At 54.5% G+C, this 22,330-nt stretch overlaps 1 protein-coding gene across 12 annotated transcripts in view; it reads right to left on the bottom strand.

Moving 5' to 3' along the window:
- Positions 1-1,318: 1,318 nt before the first annotated feature.
- ARHGAP8 (Rho GTPase activating protein 8) overlaps positions 1,319-22,330 on the bottom strand; it is a 51,146-nt gene continuing 30,134 nt past the window's right edge. For 7 of the 12 annotated variants that reach the window (XM_081483966.1, XM_081483972.1, XM_081483973.1 and 4 more), the window contains 7 exons: positions 19,271-19,342; positions 17,823-17,933; positions 9,330-9,403; positions 6,544-6,621; positions 5,771-5,899; positions 2,432-2,535; positions 1,319-1,713 (listed from right to left, as the gene is read on the bottom strand). In XM_081483966.1, coding sequence (XP_081340092.1) covers positions 1,390-1,713; positions 2,432-2,535; positions 5,771-5,899; positions 6,544-6,621; positions 9,330-9,403; positions 17,823-17,933; positions 19,271-19,342 — 892 coding nt within the window. In that variant the 3' untranslated portion in view covers positions 1,319-1,389. Of the gene's footprint in view, positions 1,714-2,431; positions 2,536-5,770; positions 5,900-6,543; positions 6,622-9,329; positions 9,404-17,822; positions 17,934-19,243; positions 19,343-22,330 lie in introns of all 12 variants that reach the window. The other 5 variants (XM_081483969.1, XM_081483970.1, XM_081483961.1 and 2 more) reach the window with 1 other exon arrangement.

Below are 22,330 nucleotides of genomic sequence, written 5' to 3'. Positions count from 1 at the left end.
CCGGCAGGAAGGCTCGTTACCACTAGCGCCGCCTGGGAAGATGAAGTGAAAGTGTTAGTTGCTCACTCCTGTCCATGTCTTTGCGATCCCATGAACGGTAGCCCGCCAGGCTCCTCTGTCCATGGGATTCTCCAGGCAAGAATACTGGAGTGGGATGCCATTCCCTCCTCCAAGGGATCTTCCCAACCCAGGAATCGAATGCAGGTCTCCTGTATTGTAGGCAGATTCTTTACCGTCTGAGCCACCAAGGAAGCCTTCCTTACAGAGTAGTTAAAGTTAAATGAGGTCATGGTGTGGGTCCTTATGAGTAGAGACACCAGAGGGCTGGCCCTTCTGTCTTCTGAGGACAGAGAGGAGGTGGCCGTTTGCACATCAGGGGGAGCGCCCTCGCCAGAAGTAAGGCCTGCTGGCACACTGACCCTAGGTTTCTGGCCTCCACAACGGCAAGAAAACAAGGGTCTGTTGTTTAAACCCTGGCCTGCGCTGTATGTTGTGGGGGCCTGCCCACACTGACCCATCGGAGCACCAGCCCTCCTTCGCTGCCGGGTCTGTGTGGGGCACCTGACCCAGGCCAGCCCACCGGTGCCTGCCCTGGACACAGCACCCGTACGGGGTGAGACCTCGGCTCAGCCAATCAGGGACGCTGGGGGCTCTTTGCTGGGAATGTGGAGCCATGACTTTTCACGGTTCCTCACTGTATGCAGAGTTGGGAACAGAGGACCATCTCGCGACGCCAAGGAGCCGGCCTGCCTGAGACCACAGGGCCAGGACATGTCCCGCAGCCCTCAGGCAGCCGATGGCCCCGTTCCTCCACCTCCTCATATCCGCACCCTCTGCCCTTCCGCTGTGACCCTGGCCTTGGCCCTGAGGCCAGCTCTGGCCGACGGGGTGTGAGCGTTAGTGACGCCACCCAAGCTTGAAAGCCACGCCGCTGGCACTCGTGCTTGGCTCACGTCCAGGGAATGCGTGCCCCTTCATCAAACGAAAATGCAATGCCTGCGGGAGGGTGGAGTCTCCCCAGCCACCCTGGAGCCTGACACCTGCCAGGCAAGTCCTGAGGAGACCAGAACTGCCTGCTGACCCACCGACTCACAGGCAGTGACCAGAGACCACTGCTGTAAGTCACTGGGTCTGCATGGTTTGTCACATGGCATCATGGCAGCAGGAGATGCCTGGTACCAGGCCCAGCCAGTACATTCCCATTTTCGGTGAGGCCACTTCGAGTCCTGATCCTAACAGATCCATCATCTTGTCTCAGCCTGCCGGTACCAAACAACAGGGGCTGAAGAATCAGAACCACAGAATTTTCACCAGAGGGTTCACTAGAAGATCGTTTAATGGCAAGTTTACAAAATACAGATGCAGAGACCACCACGGACATTTCCAGCCCTAGAGGAGTCTCCAGGCCGTGGTCAGGGGACGCGGAGGGAGCGGGGGCCTGGCGAGGCCAGAGGCCCGTCTGTCTCGGGCAGCGCCTCCGTCGGGGGTGGAGCCTCTGGCGCGGGGACCGCCCTGCTCGCCGGCCTGGGCCCTGCGCTCCCCGCGGCCGCTGAAGACCTTCTCGTAGTACTCAATCAGTAGCTCGGTGAACAGGTTCAGGGGCACGAGGGCACTCAGGGAGGAAGCCCCCTGGGATGGCCAGATCAGATTCAGCCCGAAGACGCAGGCCAGGTTGGAGCTGTTCATCTTGTTCGAGATGCTCTCCTGGGACACCTGGGGTGGGAACACGGGGGAAACGGGGGGGAGACAGGGGGGAGACAGGGATGTGACCGGGCGTTCCCTGTGCCGGGAGGAGGGCTGGAGCCGCCTGCCTGCACTGTGACCCGTCCTGGCCTCAGCTTCCCGTCTGTAAAACGGAAGGGATGGGCCTTGACACCCCTGGTGGCCCACTGCCTCTGACCTCTTGATCTCCTTCCGGAATGTCCGTAGCAGGCCCCCCACCGCACCCCAGCCTCCTCCTCCACTCCCAGGACTCAGGGGGTGGCAGGCCCTGGCACCGTGGGTACAGAGCGCGGGCTCTGGCATGCAGGTGCTCTTGGAGGGTTAACGAGAGAGTGCAGGGAGCTTGCCTCCCCAAAGGGGCTGCCCCCTCGTCTCGGCTGTCACTTAGAGCACCCGCAGGGCTGGGAGAGGAGGCCTTTCTATTGCCTTAGGGCCCCCAGGGTGTGGCTCATGGTGGAGCAGGCCTGGGACACCCATGACACTTCCTGCTCAGGCCCCATGCGGGTGGCAGACTCTGAGCACCCGTGGTCTGGGCACAAAGCTCCCCCCGCACCCCACACCTGCCCCTGACGTGCCCCGTGACCTGCCGGGCAGAGGTATGGCCCGGTCAGGCCTTGCAGGAGGCTCTTCGGGCCCAGAGTGGGCTCCAGGGCCAAAGGAGGTGAGAATCCGGGCCTGGTCTGCCCGGGCACGGGCTTGGCCCCCTCACCTCGTGCAGGAAGCCCATGAGGTAGCTGAGGACAGCGTAGTTGTGTTCCGGAAGGTTCTGCAGGATCTGGCGGCAGCAGGTCACCCGCAGGCTGCTCTCCACACCTGCCATGGCCCGAGGGTCCTTCCTGAGTGCACCCTTCCTGCGTCCCTCCAAGGACGGGCAGGGGCGTGGGGAGGGGGACAGACAGCCCCATGCCTGGGCCTCGGGCCTCACTTCCTTCCCACCTGTTCTCAGCAAAGCCCCTCTGCTCCGAGCTCTGCCCGCTTCTTCACCTCGGGCACTGTGACTGTTCCCCACCAGACAACCCCCGGGAGCCAGATCACCTTATGGATCGGATGGTCCATACAAACGACAGGCCGAGGGCCAGTGGCCTACTTCTGACGACAAAGCTTTATTGGCAAAGACCCACATCCATTCATTTGTCCATGGCTGCTTTTGCATGACGGCTAAGTCTGGTACACACAGCCTAAAACAGTTACCGTCTGACCCTTTACAGCCAAAGCACGCGGACCCTGCTCTGGACTAACTCACCTGCTTACGGTTCACAGCTCAGGGCCCCACACCCAGCGGGGTCTGGAAGCAGCCAAGCAGACCAAGCGCCTCCAGTGGCCCCCCAACCACACAGCCCACTGAGCTCCATAAACTGTGAGTGCAGACGTGCTACTCGACACGCATTCGCCAAGCTCCCTTTGCTGACACACACGCGCACACGCGGACACACCTCCAGCCTCCAGCACCCTAACCTCCTCCCACTAAGCCTCGGGCAAGGTGACTGTGAACTAACACAGCCTCTGCTGAAAGATGCAGAGTTCCCTGCTGTGAATGTTCTTGTTGGTTTTTCAACAAAAGTCATTCTTCCCTGAACTCAAGCTGTTGCCGGGTAATTTGAGCAGACTAGGAATTCCCTTGGAGTTAATATTTCCAAGGAACCAACAAGTCTTGTTGCTTTCCAGCCTCGACATCGCCTTTCTTTCTAAGAGCTGTGGTCCCAGAACAGATATGGTACGTCGTCCACCCTTGGCTTTTACTATGGTTCCTTCGAGAAAGAATACTCCCTAGAGAGCAGGAAGGAGCAGCTCGCTGTCACAAAGCCGCCACGAACCAAGCACTTACTGTGTGCCAGGAATCATGCCAAGCACTGTATGTGCCTTTAATTCTCAAAGCAACCCCGACGAGGAAAGTGAGCTCAGAGAGGTTAAGTGACCTGCCCAAGGTCACACAACTAAGGTGTGCTGAAGCCCAGACTTGAGTCCCATTCTGTTCAGCTATAAACCTTGCTATACCTTGGGCGACTATCCCCGTAGCAGTTTCCTTTTTTTCCTGGACACCACAGGCCACCTGGGAAGCCCATTTCCTCCAGAGCATTCTCTACAAGGACTTCTTCTTGCATCATTTCAAGGAGACATGCCCCCACCTGGGCAGGGTTGCCAGACACAATACAGGATGTCCAGTTAAATGTGAATTGTAGATAAACAGCTAATTCTATTTTAGTGCAGGTATATCCTGTTTAATAATTGGCACATACTTATACTAAAGAGTTTAGTATACTTACTTACTCATAGATACATATACTAAGAGTTCGTTATTTATCTGAAATTCACATTTGACTGGACATCCTGTATTTTTAAAATGCTGAACCTGGCAACCCTATGCCTGAGTCACGATTCAGTCAAGCTGAGTTGTAGAATGACAGCCGACAGGGTCCATAGCCTTCAGAATAACTAAGCTGATAGAATGATAGGCAGCTATTAAAAAGAACGAGTAGAGATGCAAAGGAAGAGGAAAGAACTAACTCATAACTGCAAACTTTCAACAGGAACTGCTCTAAGATGGGGTCAGGCAACTCTGTCTATCATAAGGTTTCGGCTGGAACAAAAGTACTTTCTTGGGCAGGAATTTATTTGGGTTGGAGTCACCGTCCTAGGGGTACAGCCTCGAGCTGTTAGACACAGACTGCCTGTTCAAATCTCTTGGCGGGGGGGCGGGGGGGCGGGGAGGAAGTAGGGGCTCGGTTGTGTCTATTGCTTGACACCCACCAGGAGTCGAATCCAGTCTTGGGGGAACACTGGGGGCAGAGGTCGCCCCGTTTGAAAGCACCAGTGTTTGCTTCCGTTGCTTTCTCGCATCCTCCAGCATCTCGGACGTGCCCTGTTGTTGTTTAGTTGCTAAGTTGTGTCTGACTCTTTACGACCCCCTGGACTGGAGCCCGCCAGGCTCCTCTGTCCAGGAGATTCTCCAGGCAAGAATACCGGAGTGGGTTGCCATTTCCTTCTCCAGGGGGAAGATCCTCCTAGACTAGGGAGAGAACCCACGTCTCCCGCATTTACAGGCGGAGTCTTTACCACTGAGCCACCTAGGAAGCCCTGCCACGCCCTCACTGGCTGTTAGGAGTATCAGCACCACGGCCCTCGGTGCCCCTGGTCCATTCCAGAACGCCTGAATAGCCACCCCAGAGAGCTGCAGCTCGCGTCACGTCTCCCTGACGTTCTCCACCAATCTGGGGAGACTCTCTCCTCAAACTCTAGTCAGGCTTTGTTGAGTTCTTTTATTAACAAAGCCTCGGCTTTCAGGCTTCTTTCTGTCTCTGCACTGTCCAACTTTACCAAGAGCCTTAAGCGAGTGTAATGGGAACCCTGATCACCCTTGACATCTGATGGGTCCTCATCCTCCCATCCCTCACCCCCTGGGGGATGTTGGGCCACCTGGTCTGCTGGTAGCGAGAGTCCTGTTGGATCAGTGTAGTCAGAATCCACCCCCCACCTACCCCCACCCCCGTTTCCTCCGAGTAATCTTCCATCCACAGACCACCCGCCCAGCAGCTCCTCGGCTGTAAAGCCCCTCCTCCTGCTTGCTGTGTTTGGAGTTGAGGCCAGTCTGTCTCCCCACTGCAGTGGTCCCTACACCTCTCACGATGCCCCCCTGCCCCACAAAGGGTGCCTCACTGTGCTTTCACAAGGGCCATGCATAGCTTTTTCTGTAACAGCAGGCGGGGGTGGCTACCCCCCTTTCTAGACAAGGAAGTTGAGGTGCTAGAAGTAGAGATCCTCCAGAGCAGTGCAGGGGGGTGCACTCTGCCCGGGGCAACGTACCCCAGATCTAGAGACGCCCTCCGAGACCCCGCCTCTGGGCCCAAGGGCACCTGACCACCCCTGACCCCGTGTCCTCCAACCATGGGCAGGGCTGGCCTGGCTGAGGTCGGCAGGGGTCCAGGCGGGGACAGCCCCTCTCCTGGCCCACAGCGCCAGAGGGAAACAGGAGGGCAGCCCCGTCCACCCCCCAACCTGGCCTTCGGCCGGCACCCTGGGCAACCCTGGCCAGCACCCCAGCGGTACATACTGGTGATCTCGAGGATCTGCTCGTAGGCCTCGAAGGTCAGCAGCGGCTGGGGCAGCTCCCGCAGGAAGGTCTTCAGGATCACGGCCGGAAGGTGGATGTCCCCGTAGTCATCGAAGTTCACGGGCTTCCCTGGACACAGAAGGGCGTGCATTTGAGTTCTGACACTGGGCTGGGGACTCCAGCTGTAGAGCGGGCTCGGACTGAAAATGACTTGAAACCTCCTGAGGGGAGGAGCCTGACGCCAGGACACGGCACTGTCCCGTCCTGCCAATGGGGTTCACCTGCCCTCTCCTGCCTCTCCACGGCACCCAGCGGAGGCTGGGGGACACTGGGGTTTTAATGAATTAATTTGGCGGCACCAGATCTTCATTGCAGCATGCAGGGTATTTGATCTTTGTTGCGGCATGTGGGATCTAGCTCCCTGACCAGGGATTGAACCCAGGCCCCCTGTATGAGGAGTAGGGAGTCTTTGCCACTGGACCACCAGGGAAATTTCAGGGGGACACCATTGATTCTCTGCCATATGACCTGGTCCCGCCTGGACGAGAGCACCCTGAGGTCAGGCCTGGCTTCCACTGTCCCCAGGATTGGGAGGGGAGGCTGGGGTCCAGGCATAGACACACGGGGGCAGCTGCCCCCTCGCTCTGGGCTATTCTGGGGCCGGGGGTTGGGGGAGCTCCACTGGCTCGAGTGATGGGCTCTGTGGCCCCGGAGGCCCCTGTGAGGCTGGCCAGGCGGGAGACTGACAGGGAGGGTCTTGGGGAGACACTCACCTTGGTTGTAGAGCCGCTGGATCTCGCGGACCGTCTGGACACTGGCCGACCTCCGGAACAGGCCCTCGGTGTGGAGTCCTGTAGGGAGAGTCTCCAGGCATCTCACAGGGCCCAGCACCTGGGGTTTCTAGAACATTCCGTGATTCCCCCTGCCCATGCATCCCCCACTGTGGCTGGCAGGGAAGGCTCTCCAGCCTCGCTCGTCTCTCCCCGTTAGCCCCACACCCACCTGTGTTTATTCCTCTTACATCAAACCTTCCCATATTCCCCAATCCCACCTGACGCCCCACCTCTGTGGACCCCAGAAAGGGAGAGTGGAAGAGGCTGACGCTTCAGACAGACAGCCGGGGTTGTCTGGCCCGATGACCCTGCCTTGGGCCAGCTGTGTGACCTCAGAGAAAGCACTCAGCCTCTCTGAGCCTCAGCTGCCTCGTCCTCAAAGTAAGCCAGGAGCGCCTGCCTCCAAGGGCTGCGGGAAGGATGAACGGGGTGACGCGTGGCCCAAGCCTAGCCCCCGGGATGCCCCCAAACATGCTGCTCCCCTTTCTCCCCGTGTCCAGAGCTGACCTGGCCACTAGCTGCACGTGGTGGTTTACATTTGTGCAACTAAAATTAAATCGAGTAAAAAATCAAGTTACCCAGGCTCAGCACACGAGCCACTCACACTGTGCTCCGTTGGACGACAGCCACACGTGGCCAGTGGCTACCGTCCTGGACAGTGCAGACAAAGAGCATGCCCAAGTTCGATAGGACAACACTGGGCCCCAGACCCCCATGCTCACCGCTCACCCCCTCCCCAGTCCCTTTCCAGGCTGAAGCCGAGTGAGCTATTTGACACCTGCATCCAAATCTCATTGGCTCTGGCATGGAGCTCTTCCTGTCTCCATCAGTCATGGGAGAGCTGCCTGCGAACCCATACCACAGAACTACGGGTCCGCCTACTGCCGCCCCGCTCTCCTGCCCAGCCACCCACCCCCCCAACCTCTCTGTCCAGCCTCCATCAGCTCCACACTCCTATTTTCACCGCCTGCACCTGCCATTCCCCTTGCCTAGGGGCCTCTCCTTCTTTCTTGCTGAATGATTGTAATAGGCAGAATTCTGACATGGCCCCCAGGCTCCTGGCCCCTGGGGTCCCAAGTATTCATTCAAACACTAATCTAGATGCTGCAGTGAAAGGACTCTGCAGAGGGAATTCAGATCCAACGTAGTTGACCTGAAGATACGCAGATTGTTTAGGGTGGGTCTGGCCTAATCAGGTGAGCCTCGTAAGAGGGACAAGGTTCCTCCTGGCAACAGACTCAAAGCATGTGGGCAAGGATTCGAGGTGTGGGGATTTCTCCAGGCAGAGGTCACACAGCAAAGAAAGCAGGCTGCCTCTCGGAACAGAAAGAGATCCCTGGCTGACAGCCAGCAAAGACACAGGCAACTTGGAACAACAATCGCAAGGACTGAACTTGACTGATGCACTGGATGAGCATGGAGGTGGAGTCTTGCCCAGAACTTCCAGAAAAGAGCACAGCCTGGCCAGCACCTTGAGTTGAGCCCTGTGAGACCCTGAGCAGAAAACCCAACCCCCAGGGCCAGACTTCTGACCTCAGGCATTGTAATAATACATTCATGCGGTTTAAGCTCCTAAATTTGTGGCTGTTTGTTATGCAGCTGCCTGCATGTCAGAGTTCAGCTTCCCCTGACCTCTATGACCAGCTCATCCCTGTCGTGTCAGTCTGTAGTTGTCAGAGCTACAACCCCTGGACAGGACACAGGCTGTGTGTTGCGGTCACCATGACAACCCTAGTGCCTAGACCAGGGCTGAATGCAGCTGAGTGTCCAATGAATACACGTTTAATCCACATATCATAGCGTGAGTTCCTACTATGGGCTGTTTGTTTTGTTAAATTTTTTTTTAAATAAGGGAATTAATACATTTTTTAAAAAAGGAGAACTCCCTTCCACAGTTTCTACGAAATTTTTTACCCACAAGTTTTTTTGTCCGTTCCTGAAATACATAACAGAAAGGGCAGTAGTACTACTAATGACAGAGTAGAAACAAATATCGAAGGAGAGACAGCTCCAAATGTGGTTGGAGAGACCACCCACAGACCCTCCAGCCTGAGAGCCGTGGTCTCAGAGAACTTTTTACGCCTTGAGCAGGCAGTTCCTGGGACATGCTGGGAACTACCCCCAGGGACCCCACTTCCCCTCTGACGCCTGACCCCCACAGCTCCTGCATCGGAACCTGCAGGGGACCAACCCCTTGCTGGCAGCCCTTTCTCTTCAGAATGTTCTTCCTCCCATTAGGGTAAAAGACACCTCCATGGACCTTTCCTGTGGGTCTGAGTTCTGGTCTCAGGAGTCTAGGAGGAGCCACAGGCTCACCCCCACGTCAGTGAGCACACCCACCCCACTGGCAATGGTGTCTACAAACCAAGCGTATCTCTCGTGATAAAGGATTCCCTTTATGGGGGGATCCCATGGACCAGAGCTGTGTGAAGCACCACATACATCACCCCACTCAGGCTCCACAACAAGCCCATGCACCAGGTGCTGAGGAGAAGGTAAAGAACTCACCCGAGGCCACACAGCTAGTACACAGAGGGGCCAGGATCCAAACCCAGAGAGCCCAGGCCAGAGCCCGTGGCTGGAGCTCACCCTGGTCATCCCCCCGTGCCCGGGTTCTAGCTCTTCCCATTCTCTGGCCTGTGGGGCGCTCAGGACCCCAGAGAGGACTTCAGGAGAGGTGTCCCTGGCACCCTCACCGCCCCTGGCTGGAGCCAGCTCTTACTCACCTTTCTCCCTCAGGTATGTCACTGTGTATCTCAGCACGGGGGGGATGAGTTCACCTTGATTTTTGTCTTTTAGGCTGAGGGGAGAGAAAAGAAGGCAACAGTTTTCACCTGGGTGTGATAGGCGATCGTGACAAGCACAGGGTCCCCACCACACCTATGAGAAAACATGGGACTGAGATGCCGCGCAGGGAGGGAAGGGGGCAGCCTGCGCCCTACGGAGGTAAGTGGTCTGGTGGCCAAGAGAGGCAGAAATAATAAAAATGATAGTGCATTATCTGAGTGCTCTACCAGAAGGGTGCACATGCTTCGCAGGAGATCTGCGGTTGGGGAGGGTTCCACAGGGGCAACTTCTGCACTGGGTTTTGAGGGATGAGTAGGAGCTTGCAGAGGACAAAAGAGGAAAGGGCATTCCGGGTAGAAGGAAACACACAGAAGAAGGCCCAGAGGTGTGAGAAGATCTGGCCGTGAAAGCAGAACCAGGAGACCGAATTGATCGAAACAGATGCTTTGTGAAAACCAAGTGTGTTGCCTCAGACAGGCTGTTAACACTCAGCCTCTTATGTAGTAATCTGATACAGAGATTCAGGAAACTTTAAATGCTTTAAAGATAAGGAAACTTTAAAACATGGGTACAATTATAAGAATGGCCCTTCCAGCCCCACCTCCTCACACCCCAGCTCAAGTGGCAGAGTCAAAAGTCTGAAGCCAGAGCTGCCTCCACTGACCCGTTCTACGGACCCCTGGGCTCCTTCTAAACATGTTTCTCTCTTTCCTCATCTGCTGGATTTTCTTGCCCAAAACACAGCATATTTGAGAGACTGGGCTAGGTTGGGCCAGGCTCCTCTGTCCGAAGAATTCTCCAGGCGAGCATACTGGAGTGGGTTGCCATTTCCTTCTCCAGGAGATCTTCCCGACCCAGGGACCAAAACCAGTCTCCTGCATTGGAGGTGGTTTCTTTACCGTCTGAGCCACCAGGGAAGCCCCTGGCTAGACTGAGGGGCCAGGGTTCTGAAGTCAGACATTCCTGGCTGGGACCCTGCCCTTCCACTTCTTAACTGAGCAGAATATGTTTTGCTGTTCCTAGGATGCCTGCTTTTTAAATGTCAGTTGAGTTAATTTGACTGACTGTATTGCTCAAGCTTTCTAGACTGTTGTTGCTGTCTGCTTGCTCCATCAACTATTCAGAGCAGGGCACTGGGTCTCCTACCAGGATTGTGTATTTGCTTCTTGGTTCCCCCAGATTTTGTTGCATGTATTTGAAAGCTTTTACTAGTCCATAAACTCTTAAGATTAACTTCTTTATTATTACAAAATGTTCCTCGTTATCCCACAGAAATCAGGATACACCACAAAACAGTTGTTGTTTGAAGCTGGGTGCTGGGGGAACTTATGATGCAGCCACAGGTTAGGGGGGAAACATGGTCACAAGTGGACAGAGCCAGGACTCAGAGCCACGAGTCTGAGCCTAGAACCCCCGCTCTTAAATATTATCTACTTAATTTCCACCGTACTTTTGTTAGCCCCAATCAGAGATGGGAGATGGTCACTGGGAAAGTCCAGGTGACCAGCTCGAGGTCCGACAGCCAAGAGATGGCAGAGCTGGAGGCAAGGCGGCCACGACCCTGATCCACACTCCTTCTGTAGTGATTCATCGGGTGGACGTGATATCCATCCTGCTTTCCATTCACTCTGAGATTTACAGAGGACACAAACATGAACACATGGGCTTCCAGGTGGTGCTGGTGGTAAAGAATCCACCTGCCAATGCAGGAGATACAACAGACGTGGGTTCAATCCCGGGTCAGGAAGATTCCCTGGAGGAGGAAATGGCACGCTACTCCAGTACTCTTGCCTGGAAAATTCAATCGGCAGAGGAGCCTAGAGGGCTACAGTCCACGTGACTGCAAAGAGTTGGACACAACTGAGTGACTGAGCACAAACATGGGCATGAGGGAAGCCGCGTTACCAACAGTGACAGGCCTTTGCAGGCCCTGATCGCTATGGAAAGCTGGGTTTACTGGTGATTTCTATTCTACTGAAGCTTGTCCCACCAGGACTCCAAACAATAATCCAGTTGGCAAATGGGCCCCGGGGATGGCCTCTGCTTTCTTGAGGTCATGCTACCATAGGAATACAAGCTGGACCCTCCTCACCCCTTCCCTAGCTTGATTCCCTGTGTGTCCCCTCTGAGTGGGAGGGCGCGGCTTGGGGCCCAAGTAGCGTCCAGGAGGTGTCCCCGCTGCACCCCTGGGAGGAGCATGGTGGATGGGTCCTTTTCTCCCAGGACACTCCAAAGCTGCAGGCTCTCTTCCTCCTCCGTTTACTTTGGGAACCACACAGACCTATACAAGTCCTAGGAAGTGGGTGACCCGCAGCCTGTCTCTGAGCTTCCCCAGGCTCAGTTTCCCCACATGGGAAGCAGAGATGCTGGCAACCTCCCTCCAGGGAGGGCTGCAAGTTATAAACAGTGAAAGACGGGCAAAGCTTTAAGCTGTAAGTCAAAGACACTGATAATTAAAATCACTGCAATGCCGGGGGCTGGGTGACGTCCCAGGCCAGGCACAGAGGGCCCACTTCACGGATGGAGAACTGGACCCAGTGTGCTTATGAATAGACACAGAATCCTCAACAGAATATTAGCTGTGCAAATTCAGCAATGTATGAAAAGATTATATACCATGAACACACGTGATCTATCCCAAGAATACAAAGTTTGTTCAACACACGCAAATCAATCAGTGTAACATCACATTAATGGAATAAAGGGCAGAAGTCATGTGATCCTCTCAACAGAGCAAAAAGAGCATTTGACAAAATCTAACACCCTTTCATGAAGGAAAAAATCACAACACTCAACAGAGCAACAAAGGAAGGGATTTTCCTCAACCTGATCAAGGGAATCTATGAAAAACTAGCATCATACTTAATGGTAAAGAGACTGAAAGCTCCCCCCTCAGATCAGGAACAAAACAAGGATGTCCATGCTCGTCACTTCTATTCAACATTGTACTGGAGGGCATAGCCAGTGCAATCAGGCAAGAAAAGGAAATAAAAGGCATCCAAGTTGGAAAAGAATAAGTATAACTATCTCTATTTGCAAATGGCATGATCTTAGATGTGGAAAATACTAAAAAAAAATCCACAAAAAGATCTATTAGAATAAATGAGTTCAACTAGATTGCAGGATATAGAATCAGCATACAAAAATCAATTGTATTTCTATACACTGCTGCTGCTGCTGCTAAGTCGCTTCAGTCGTGTCCGACTCTGTGCGACCCCATAGACGGCAGCCCACCAGGCTCCGCCGTCCCTGGATTCTCCAGGCAAGAACACTGGAGTGGGTTGCCATTTCCTTCTCCAATGCATGAAAGTGAAAAGTGAAAGTGAAGTCACTCAGTCGTGTCTGACTCTTAGCGACCCTATGGACTGCAGCCTACCAGGCTCCTCCGTCCATGGGATTTTCCAGGCAAGAGTACTGAAGTGGGTTGCCATTGCCAATGAAATTAAGAAAGCAATTTGATTTACAATAGCATCACAAAGAATAAAAACTAAATAAATTTAACAAAAAAGTACAGAACTACTACACTGAAAACTATAAAACATTTTTGAAAAAAATTTAAAAGATTCAAATAAATGGTAAGACACCCTTGCTTTTGAATTGGGAAGAACCTGCCTGTCAATGCAGGAGACATAAGAGACTCAGGTTTGATCCTTGGGTTGGGAAGATCCCCTGAAGGAGGGCATGGCAACCCCCTTCAGTATTCTTACCTGGAGAATCCCATGGACAGAGGAGCCTGGCGGGCTACAGTCCATGGGGTCACATAGAGTCGGACACGAATGAAGCAACTTAGCATGCAGCACATTATTAAAATGGCAATAGCCCCCAAACTGGCCTACTGACATAGCACAGTCCCTATTGAAATTCCAATTGCTTTTTTTTTTTTGCAGAAACTGTCAAGCTGATTCTAAAATTAATAAAGAAATTCAAGGGACCCAGAAGAGCTGAAATAATCTTCAAAAAGAAAAACGAAACTGGAAGAATCACACTTCCCAATTGCAAAACTTACTATAAATCTACAACAATAAAGATCATGTGGCACCAGCTTACAAATCAATGGAGTAGAATCAAAAGTCCAGAAATATACCCTCATATGCACGGTCAATTAGTTCTTTACAAGAGTGTCAAGGCAATTCCATGGAGGCAAGAATAATCTTCTCAACAAATGATTCTTGCCTTTGTGGAGTATCAGGGAAGGCTTCCTGGAGGAGGGGATCAGAAGAAGGAATAAGAGTAGGCAATGAACTGGGCAGCAGGATCTGCTCACATTGCCTGCACATCCTATTAAGACCCCATGACCCTGGAGGGTACAGGGAGCAGGGTTTCACCTACAGTTAGAGGGGAAGAGACTAGGGTGAGAAGTTACATCTCAAGCTTGCCTTCCCAAAGTTGGAAAATGCTAGAGCTGGGATGTGACCTGCCTCCCCTCCCCCACTCCCGGAGGCCCCTCCCTTTTTCCATCCCTTCACAACTGCCCAATTCAGGGCTGTTTCCATTGTCCCGCTTCAGGGATGGCAGGCAGGCAAAGACTTCTTGAATCTCTGACTTCCCCTTAATATATTAACTTAATTAGCTTGTGTAAGGTGATAGCGTTCTGTTGTGTGTTTTTGAACTTACTCAGCGAATTAACACTTGTGAATAGGATCTGCTTATGAATTTTAATGACTTTCATTCATTCACAGTCCAAACAAATTATGTATTTGGTGCTTTATTTAATATGTTTATTGCCATTTTATTACAGTCTTTCACAATTAAACGGCATAAAATATTAATTTAAAGAGGCAATCGCATGGATTAGCTCTCAAACTGGCACATGCAGAATGGTTTTCAGAGGTTTCCCAATGATAGTCACCATTCCCTAAAGACGTAATGAACTAACGTGAACAGTGACAACTGGTTCTGGAGCAGGGCTGGACCACAGCCTTTATACCAGATATCCCCAGCATCTGCCAGCAGCTCTGGGCTGAAATGCTGCATCGGCACCTTCTAAACGGCACCTGCTCGAAACACAAGGCCAAGGTGCCCTGGTGAACTTCATAGGCTGAGAGGCGCTGAAATCACAAACACCTCACACACACACACACACACACACACACACTGTACTCAAGCAGATGGCTTCAGAAGTCTACGAGTTAGGTGAGTTTTTGCTTTTTGTTTTCCATTTTTAAAGCTTTGTTAGATGATAAGGAGACTTCCCTGGTAGCTCAGACAGTATAAAGAATCTGCCTGCAACGCAGGAGACCTGGGTTCAATCTGTGGGTCGGGAAGATTCCCTGAAGGAGGGCATGTACGACTCAGTCATGTGTGACTCTTTGCGATCCGATGGACTATAGCCTACCAGGCTCCTCCATCCGTGGAATTTTCCAGGCAAGAATACTGGAGTGTGTTGCCATTTCCATCTCCAGGGATCTTCCCGACCCAAGGATCGAACCCTGGTCTCCTTCAATGCAAGCAGACACTTTATCCTGAGCCACGAGGGAAGCCCAGATGATAAGGAGACTTCCCTGGTGGCTCAGACGGTATAAAGAATCCGCCTGCAATGCAGAAGTCCTGGGTTCAATCCCAGGGTCGGGAAGATCCCCTGGAGAAGGGCATGGCAGCCCACTCCAGCCCACTCCATTGTTCTTGCCTGGAGAATCCCATGGACAGAGGAGTCTGGCAGGCTACAGTCCACAGGGTGGCGAAGAGTCGGACACGACTGAGCGATTGAGACTTTGACACTTGCACTTTTCAAGGAGACAGAGGTGATTCTGAACAACAAAACGGGCAACCCAGAAGGTGCTGCTGGTCCTCAGGCAAGGCGCTGAAGACACAAGCGCCAGAGGCCTCTCACGCCTACCCTGCACCCCGGGTATCAGCTCAGACGGGGGCAGGTAACTCAGGGCTGAGCTCGAAGCAGAGCGCACGGCAGAAGCCTTGGTAGAGCAGTCACTAGGTCCTCCTCTGAGAGCCCAGTTCCCACCAGCGCCCCCCAGAGGGGCCCAGAGTCACAGCAGGCGCGTCCCTCCTCTGAGAGCCCGGTTCTCACCAGCGCCCCCCGGAGGGGCCCGGAGTCACAGCAGGCGTGTCCCTCCTCTGAGAGCCCGGTTCCCACCAGCGCCCCGCAGAGGGGCGCGGAGTCACAGCAGGCGTGTCCCTCCTCTGAGAGCCCGGTTCTCACCAGAGCCCCCCAGAGGGGCCCGGAGTCACAGCAGGCGTGTCCCTCCTCTGAGGGCCCGGTTCTCACCAGCGCCCCCCAGAGGGGCCCGGAGTCACGAGAGCCCGGTTCCCACCAGCGCCCCCCAGAGGGGCCCGGAGTCACAGCAGGCGCGTCCCTCCTCTGAGAGCCCGGTTCTCACCAGCACCCCCCAGAGGGGCCCGGAGTCACAGCAGGAGTGTCCCTCCTCTGATGGCCTGGTTCTCACCAGCGCCCCCCAGAGGGGCCCGGAGTCACAGCAGGCGCGTCCCTCCTCTGAGGGCCCAGTTCCCACCAGCACCCCCCAGAGGGGCCCGGAGTGACAGCAGGCGCGTCCCGCCTCTGAGGGCCCGGTTCTCACCAGCGCCCCCTAGAGGGGCCCGGAGTCACAGCAGGCGTGTTCCAGGTCTTCCCTTCCTGGGGGCAGTTAGGGGGTGGCAGGGGTCACACCAGCACATTTTTACAATGTTTAAAAGTGGAAAAGGAAGTGCTGTTCGCTCAACTTTGCTCCAGATGTATTTATAGAAATCATATATGAACATACGGTATATTCACTTTTGTTGTTCAGTCGCTGAGTCGTGTCTGACTCCTTGCGACCCCGTGGACTGCAGCACGCCAGGCTTCCCTGTCCTTACTATCTCCGGAATTTGCTCAAACTCACGTCCATTGAGTCGGTGATGCCATCTAACCGCCTCCTTCTCTGCCGCCAGCTTCTCCTTTTGCCTTCAACCTTTCCCAGTCACTAAGCGCTCACAAAAAACTGATTTGAGTGTGCGTGTGTCTGACTGTGGGGGGCGTGCTGACACCCCGCAGTCTAGGGCTACCCTGTCCACCAGGCAGCGAGTGGCCACTTAAATTGAAATCAGTTCAAGGAAAATGAAATGATAAATTCAGTGCCTCACCTGCACTGCTCAATCATTACCTGTGGACAGTATGGACCATGGCCACCATTGTAGAAAGTTCTGGAAAACAACGGTCCATTTTGGCTGCTGGGACACACCTACAGTGCCACTTCCGCCTCCTTACCAGGCTTGGGCACTGCCCAGAGCCTCTTCAGCTCCTGACCTTTCAGTGTCTTAACATCCAGCACGGGTATTAAAGATCACGGGATTTTTATATACAGACAGGTCACACGGCATGTTTCTAACAAGGAACAACTAACGAGTGAAGTCGGGCAGACTGCTCCCTGGGATCCGCCACCCTCCAGGCCCTGGTTTTCCTACACATCATGCAGCTCAGACCCAACTGCCCCAGGGAGCTCGTACGGTTAAAACAACCCCTTCATCTTCCGTCATTTCAGCTGCCTCACACCTGGCTAGGTGCCAGAAGCAGAGACTAGGAGGAAGACAAAGGGCTCGCCTCTGAGCAGGGCAAAAAGCCTGAGGGACTCCCCCCTGGGGCCTGCTCAGATCGGGGCTGCAATGGAGGTAGGCCTTATATGCAGTCTAGAGCATCAGGGAAGGCTTCCTGGAGGAGGTATCACTCTGATGAGTCTTAAAAGGGATGAAGTTGGCCTGGATGGGAGGCCCAGAATCCTTCCCAAGGAGTAAAGATTAAAGATCACATCATGCAACACACTGATTTTAGAAATAAGGAAACAAGCTGAGAGGGGGCGTGAGTTCAAGGTTTATGTGGCTAACAAGGGTGAGATGAGGCAGGAAGGGAAGGATACACTGTGGTAACAACAGTCCTTATAGCCTGGCGGCTGAGCCCCCCGGGGTTCACTCCCCACTCGGGCAGCCCCAAGCCGTGGGAGTCAGTGGAAGGGGCTCTGTGGTCACCCAAGGACGCGGGCTAGCCAGACACCGTCTCCACCCTGCCTCTGTCACCACGAGAAACCAACTGTGAACCAGCCCCTAAGGTTCCCTCCAGGATGTGACCTGCCTCGCGGCCGCTCCTGACTCCTTGGCCAGAGCAAGCACGCGGCCAAGCCTCAGGTGGAAAGTGATGGGAGGCGTACGGGCTGTGGCCTGGGTATACGGAACCAGAACTGCCCAGTGAGCAGTGATGATGAAAGCTGAGGTGAGGGCCACCCCCACCCCCAGTCCCTCCTGGCTCGCGGCTGGGTGCTCTGAACACAAGCACACAGACACACACAGTGGCGGGCACTCTGGCCTCGTGACAAGCTCACAGGTCAGTTTCCCCAAAGGCTTAAGCTCAGCTGCGGAGGTCAAGGTCTGGGGAGAACCCCCCACCACCAGCACACAGACGCATCGCACGGTCCCAGGAAACAAGGCAGACCCCGTCCCCACTCACTTACTATTGCAGACTGACGCCAAATTGCTGGGTGGGCAGAGGGGGCCGCGGTGGGGGAGTCTTGGTGGGAGGGGGCAGCCTGCCAGCGTGCAGGTTCCGAAGCTCCTCATCGTATCTGTGGACACAAACAGAAGCTCAGCTGTCAGCCAGCAGGGGTGAAGCCTCGGGCCCCAAGGTGCTGTCGGGTCACATGCCCCACAAGCATCTTCATCCCTTTTAAGACTCATCACAGTGGTACCTCCTCCAGGAAGCCTTCCCTGATGCTCTAGGGAGCATCTCAGGTCACACGCCCTTCAAGCATCTGCAGGATGGGACCCTGGGCGTCCTATACTTCTAGGCCTATATCTCAGTCTTGCACACGCACACACAGACACACGCACCCTCACAAGCCCTTGTAGCCATGGGTGTTCACACAAAAGCCAGCAAGAGCAATCCAACCTCTATCAAACAGTCATCCTCTCCTGCCAACCCCTAGCCGACACTTTACCCACGTGTCTACATGAGAACTTCCTTCTGCTGGAAAGGGACTCTTCCCTGGACTCTTGATCTAGCCAACGGTCCCTTCAAAACTCACTTCACCTCCTCCTGGAAGCCTCCCCTGATATTCGTTCCCCACAAGTCCCCTCCTCAGCTGGGTTCAGCACCTCTTTCAGGGACTTGTGGCCCCATTACCTGAGCGTGTTCTGAGGGTGGACACATTCCCTGCAGCGCTCTATATCCCCAGTGCCTGCCATGGGACTTGGGGCCCAGAGGGAGGGAGCCACCTCCATTCTCCCCACAGGACTGTTGACCTCACCTGCATGCAGCTTCGCCAGGGCCGGGCTCCCTCAAAGGAGCCCCCCCAGAGAGCGGGATGCAAAGGGCAGAAGGGTGTTGGGCAGGGCTCAGAGACTGGGCTCCATCTGAGCTGACAGAGGGGCCTGGGGCTGACCACACACCTTCCTGGGCTCCCTCCCGCAACCTGAGCCTGTCAGAGGAGGGGACCGCTGCCTAGAAAACAAAGCAGCGGACCCATCAGCTAGGCTTACACCCAGAAGCACCGGGCGGGCGGTTCTGAGAACACCTGCCACAGGCCTGGGAGTGTTTCACGCCACACACGTGTCATCCACACACCCCATAAGTCCCCCTCATTCTCCACTACAAAGCCAAACCGGCCAACACCATGGCAGCAAACAGCAGTTACCACCGTGGCTGATTTGTTTAATCAGTTTTGCAGCGGCGGGAGAGAAAGACATCTCATCTGCGTGTGTACACAGATATCCCGGCCTCGTCTCTCTGAGTCAGCAGTCAGCATCTTTTACTGCGCATCTTTGTGTTGAGGCGGCAGATTCAGGAACCAGATCTGGCTGTGCACACGAATGGGAATGAAGCTTTCACCATGAGGGGAGGCTGGGGCGGGCAATGCGGAGGGCATAGAGGTCTCACCGCAGAACCTCCCGGGGGATGCTCAACTGGTCATATTTGAGGTGTTCACGGAGCTCGCTCAGATAGTTGAAATAGGTGACTTTTTTCCCAAACTTGTGACTAAAAAGGAAAAAAGACAGAAGAAAATTAAAAAAAAAAAAAAGATTAGGCAGCAGGAAAGAGACTGGGGGTCTGGCGGCGGGAGCCCTGGAGCAAACAGCGCTGGCGTTTTTCATATTAAAGAAGCATAAATGCTGACACCATCTAAATGCAGAGCAGAGCGGAAGCAGCGCACATCTGGCAGATGCTCTGCTTTCCTAAGACCTTGGATGCACCCAGCACGCTGGAGAGCCTCATCGGCATAAAAATCAGCATCTGCCTCCAGGGTGAGCGGCCAGGAACCTGCAGGCTCCATGCAGAGAGAGTCTTGGTGCCGGGCTTCTGGGGTGCGGCGGCTTCAGCTTCGAACATCCCACCGGGCTTCTCTCTACGAAGTGGGAGTCACATCCCCGCAACTGTGGGGGCCAAGCAAGACACCCTCCGATTTCTGTCCAGGATGGTCACTCTTGGGGCCCACGATGGCCTGAGTATAACAATGCAGACAAGCCCTGGCTGGAGCCACTCACCTCCCCTTGAAAGCGGGGTTCCCTGATGCAAAGAGTGGGACTGTCTACATGAACCAGTCCGCTGTCTGATGCCTGATGGACGTTGTGACCTGGGACCATTACTAACAACGAGACTCAGGAGTTCCCTGGCGGTCCAGGGGTTAAGACGCTGAGTTTCCACTGCAGGGGGCGCAGGTTTGATCCCTGGGTCAGGAACTAAGATCTCTCATGCCTCATGGCTTGGCCAAAAAAAAAAAAAACAGTTTTTAAATTTAAAATATATATATATTGGACGTCTCTGGTGGCTCAGTGGTAAAGAATCCGCCTGCTAATGCTGGAGACACAGGTTCGATCCCTAATCTGGGAGGATCCCACATGCCTCAGATTGACTAGGCCTGGGCACCACAACCGTTGAGTCTGTGCCCTAGAACCCGAGCACTGAAGCTCATGCACCCTAGAGCCTGGGCAACAAGAGGAGCCCCAGCAACGAGAAGCCCGCCCATCAAAACAGAGAGCAACCCCCACCGGCCACAGCCAGAGAGAGCCGAAGCAGCAAAGGAGACCCAGCACGGCCAAAAATACATAACTGATTAAAAAAAAAACTGAGCCTCAGTTTCCCCAACCGCAAAGTGAGGAGAAGCCCAGGAGGCTGGGCTGGGTGAGAAGGTCACTGCTGGGGCCAGCCGATCCCCTGTGAGACCACCCGCCTGCTCTGCTGTTTACACCTTCACTGCCGTGTCACCGACGCCCGCACGGCTGGACGGATTTCACGTGCACGAGTCGATGAGTTTGGACACGTCGTACACTGTGAAACCATCCCCACAACCAGGTAACAACGTGACCATCGCCCCAGAGGCTTCCGTGTACCCCTTCGCTGTGCATGTGTGTGTGTGTGCATGCATGCTGAGAAAGCTCGCCCCGGGGTATGCCCTCTCCAGGACTTCTGCAGTAGGTGACATCGTGCTGTCAGCCCAGGATATCACCTCCAATTACCCAAGCAGCTGTCTTATCCCAGACCCGCCGGAGCCTAGAGCCCACGGGAGGCTGAGCCGTGGGGACTGGGTGCCCCCTAGTGGAGTAGGCGGACCGGGTGCCCAGGCCCCTAGCCGTACCCACGGACAGGGCCTCTCGGGAATGGTCTGCAGGAGAGAGGTGTTGGCCTCAGGGCTGCAGGGAGCCCCCCTCGTGCCAACTCCAGCCCACCCAGGAGCCCCCTCAGCTTTCTCCCTGCGTTTCTGCCTGTCCCCCTCCGGTCGCCAAGTACTGGCTAGACACCAGGCTCCACTGATGCAAGCAGGGCTCCTTCCTGCCTCTCATTCCCAGGAAAGCGCCTCTTGGCAGCCCACCCAGGGGACCCCAAAGCAGGTGTGCAGTGGAATCACCAGGCCCTGCCTCCAGAAAGTCTGAGTCAGGCAGTGCGTGGGCCCTGGAGAGCCACTGGGCTTGTCCACTTCATTGTCAACTGAGGACTCCAGGGCTCAGATGGGTCCCCAGCCCTGACCCCTGAAGTCTGCTCAAGACACCCGCTTACATCCGTGCCTGAGGCAGGACTGGGGACAGAACCACACAGGCTTGAGCTGGAATCCCAGCCAAGCCCTGACGTGCTGTGTGACCTCAGACAAACCCTTTAACCTCTCTGAGCACCAAGCTCTTTTTCTTTGGAATACAAGAAAGACTGCTGACTACATAGGATTGTTTTGGGGTGCCTGGCACATAAGGTACATAACATATTACAATTAATTAATCACAAAAGGATAATAAAAAATCTTTTAAACAGCACTGGTAGCTAACAGTGAATACTGACTAGTGCCAGCACCCTGCTCTAAACACTCCACACGTATTACGGCAGGGACTTGTCACAGCAATAGGATGACTTAAGGGGCATTGTCAGCCACAAGGGAAACTGAGGCAGAGAGAGGGGGCGTCTACTGCCCAGGGTGACGATGGTCAAGGGCAAGCCCAGGAGGTCTGGTTCATGCCCATCACGTCACCTAGGCTGCCACGCTGCAACACAGCAAGAGCAGGTGGGCTTTTTCCAAGAACTTTAGAGGCTTCTGGAACTCTTAGAGCTTTTCTAAGGTGAAGGACAGCACCAGGAAATAGAACGTCTGAATAGTCTTCTGGGGCAGTAGGGTAACTAGGACTGGCTTTTTCACTTTGTTACCTATAGCACCAGTCTGCTGGGCCTGGTTAAACAAAACAAGAAGAAAACCCCACCTGGCCAGAGGGAGCATGTCTATGGCACAGGTACCCAGCTAGGAAAGCTGGCAGGGAATTTCAGTGAAATGAAAGGAGCTCTCTGGCCACAAAAATCGCTCCCTTGCTTTTTAAATGGGTGCTGCCTTGAGTCCGCTCTTCCAGGAATTGTCCCAAGCAGAGCCGTAGGTCTGAGAATGGGTGACCCTCTCTCAGGGCTTCCCTGGTGGCTCAGACGGTAAAGAATCTGCCTGCAATGGAGGAGACCCATGTTCGAACCCTGGGTTGGGAAGATTCCCTGGAGAAG

This window comes from Giraffa tippelskirchi, chromosome 4 (assembly GCF_054371585.1).
Source record: "Giraffa tippelskirchi isolate mGirTip1 chromosome 4, T2T-mGirTip1v1.2.pri, whole genome shotgun sequence".
NCBI lineage: Eukaryota > Metazoa > Chordata > Mammalia > Artiodactyla > Giraffidae > Giraffa > Giraffa tippelskirchi.
This window is presented reverse-complemented; position numbering and strand designations above follow the sequence as displayed.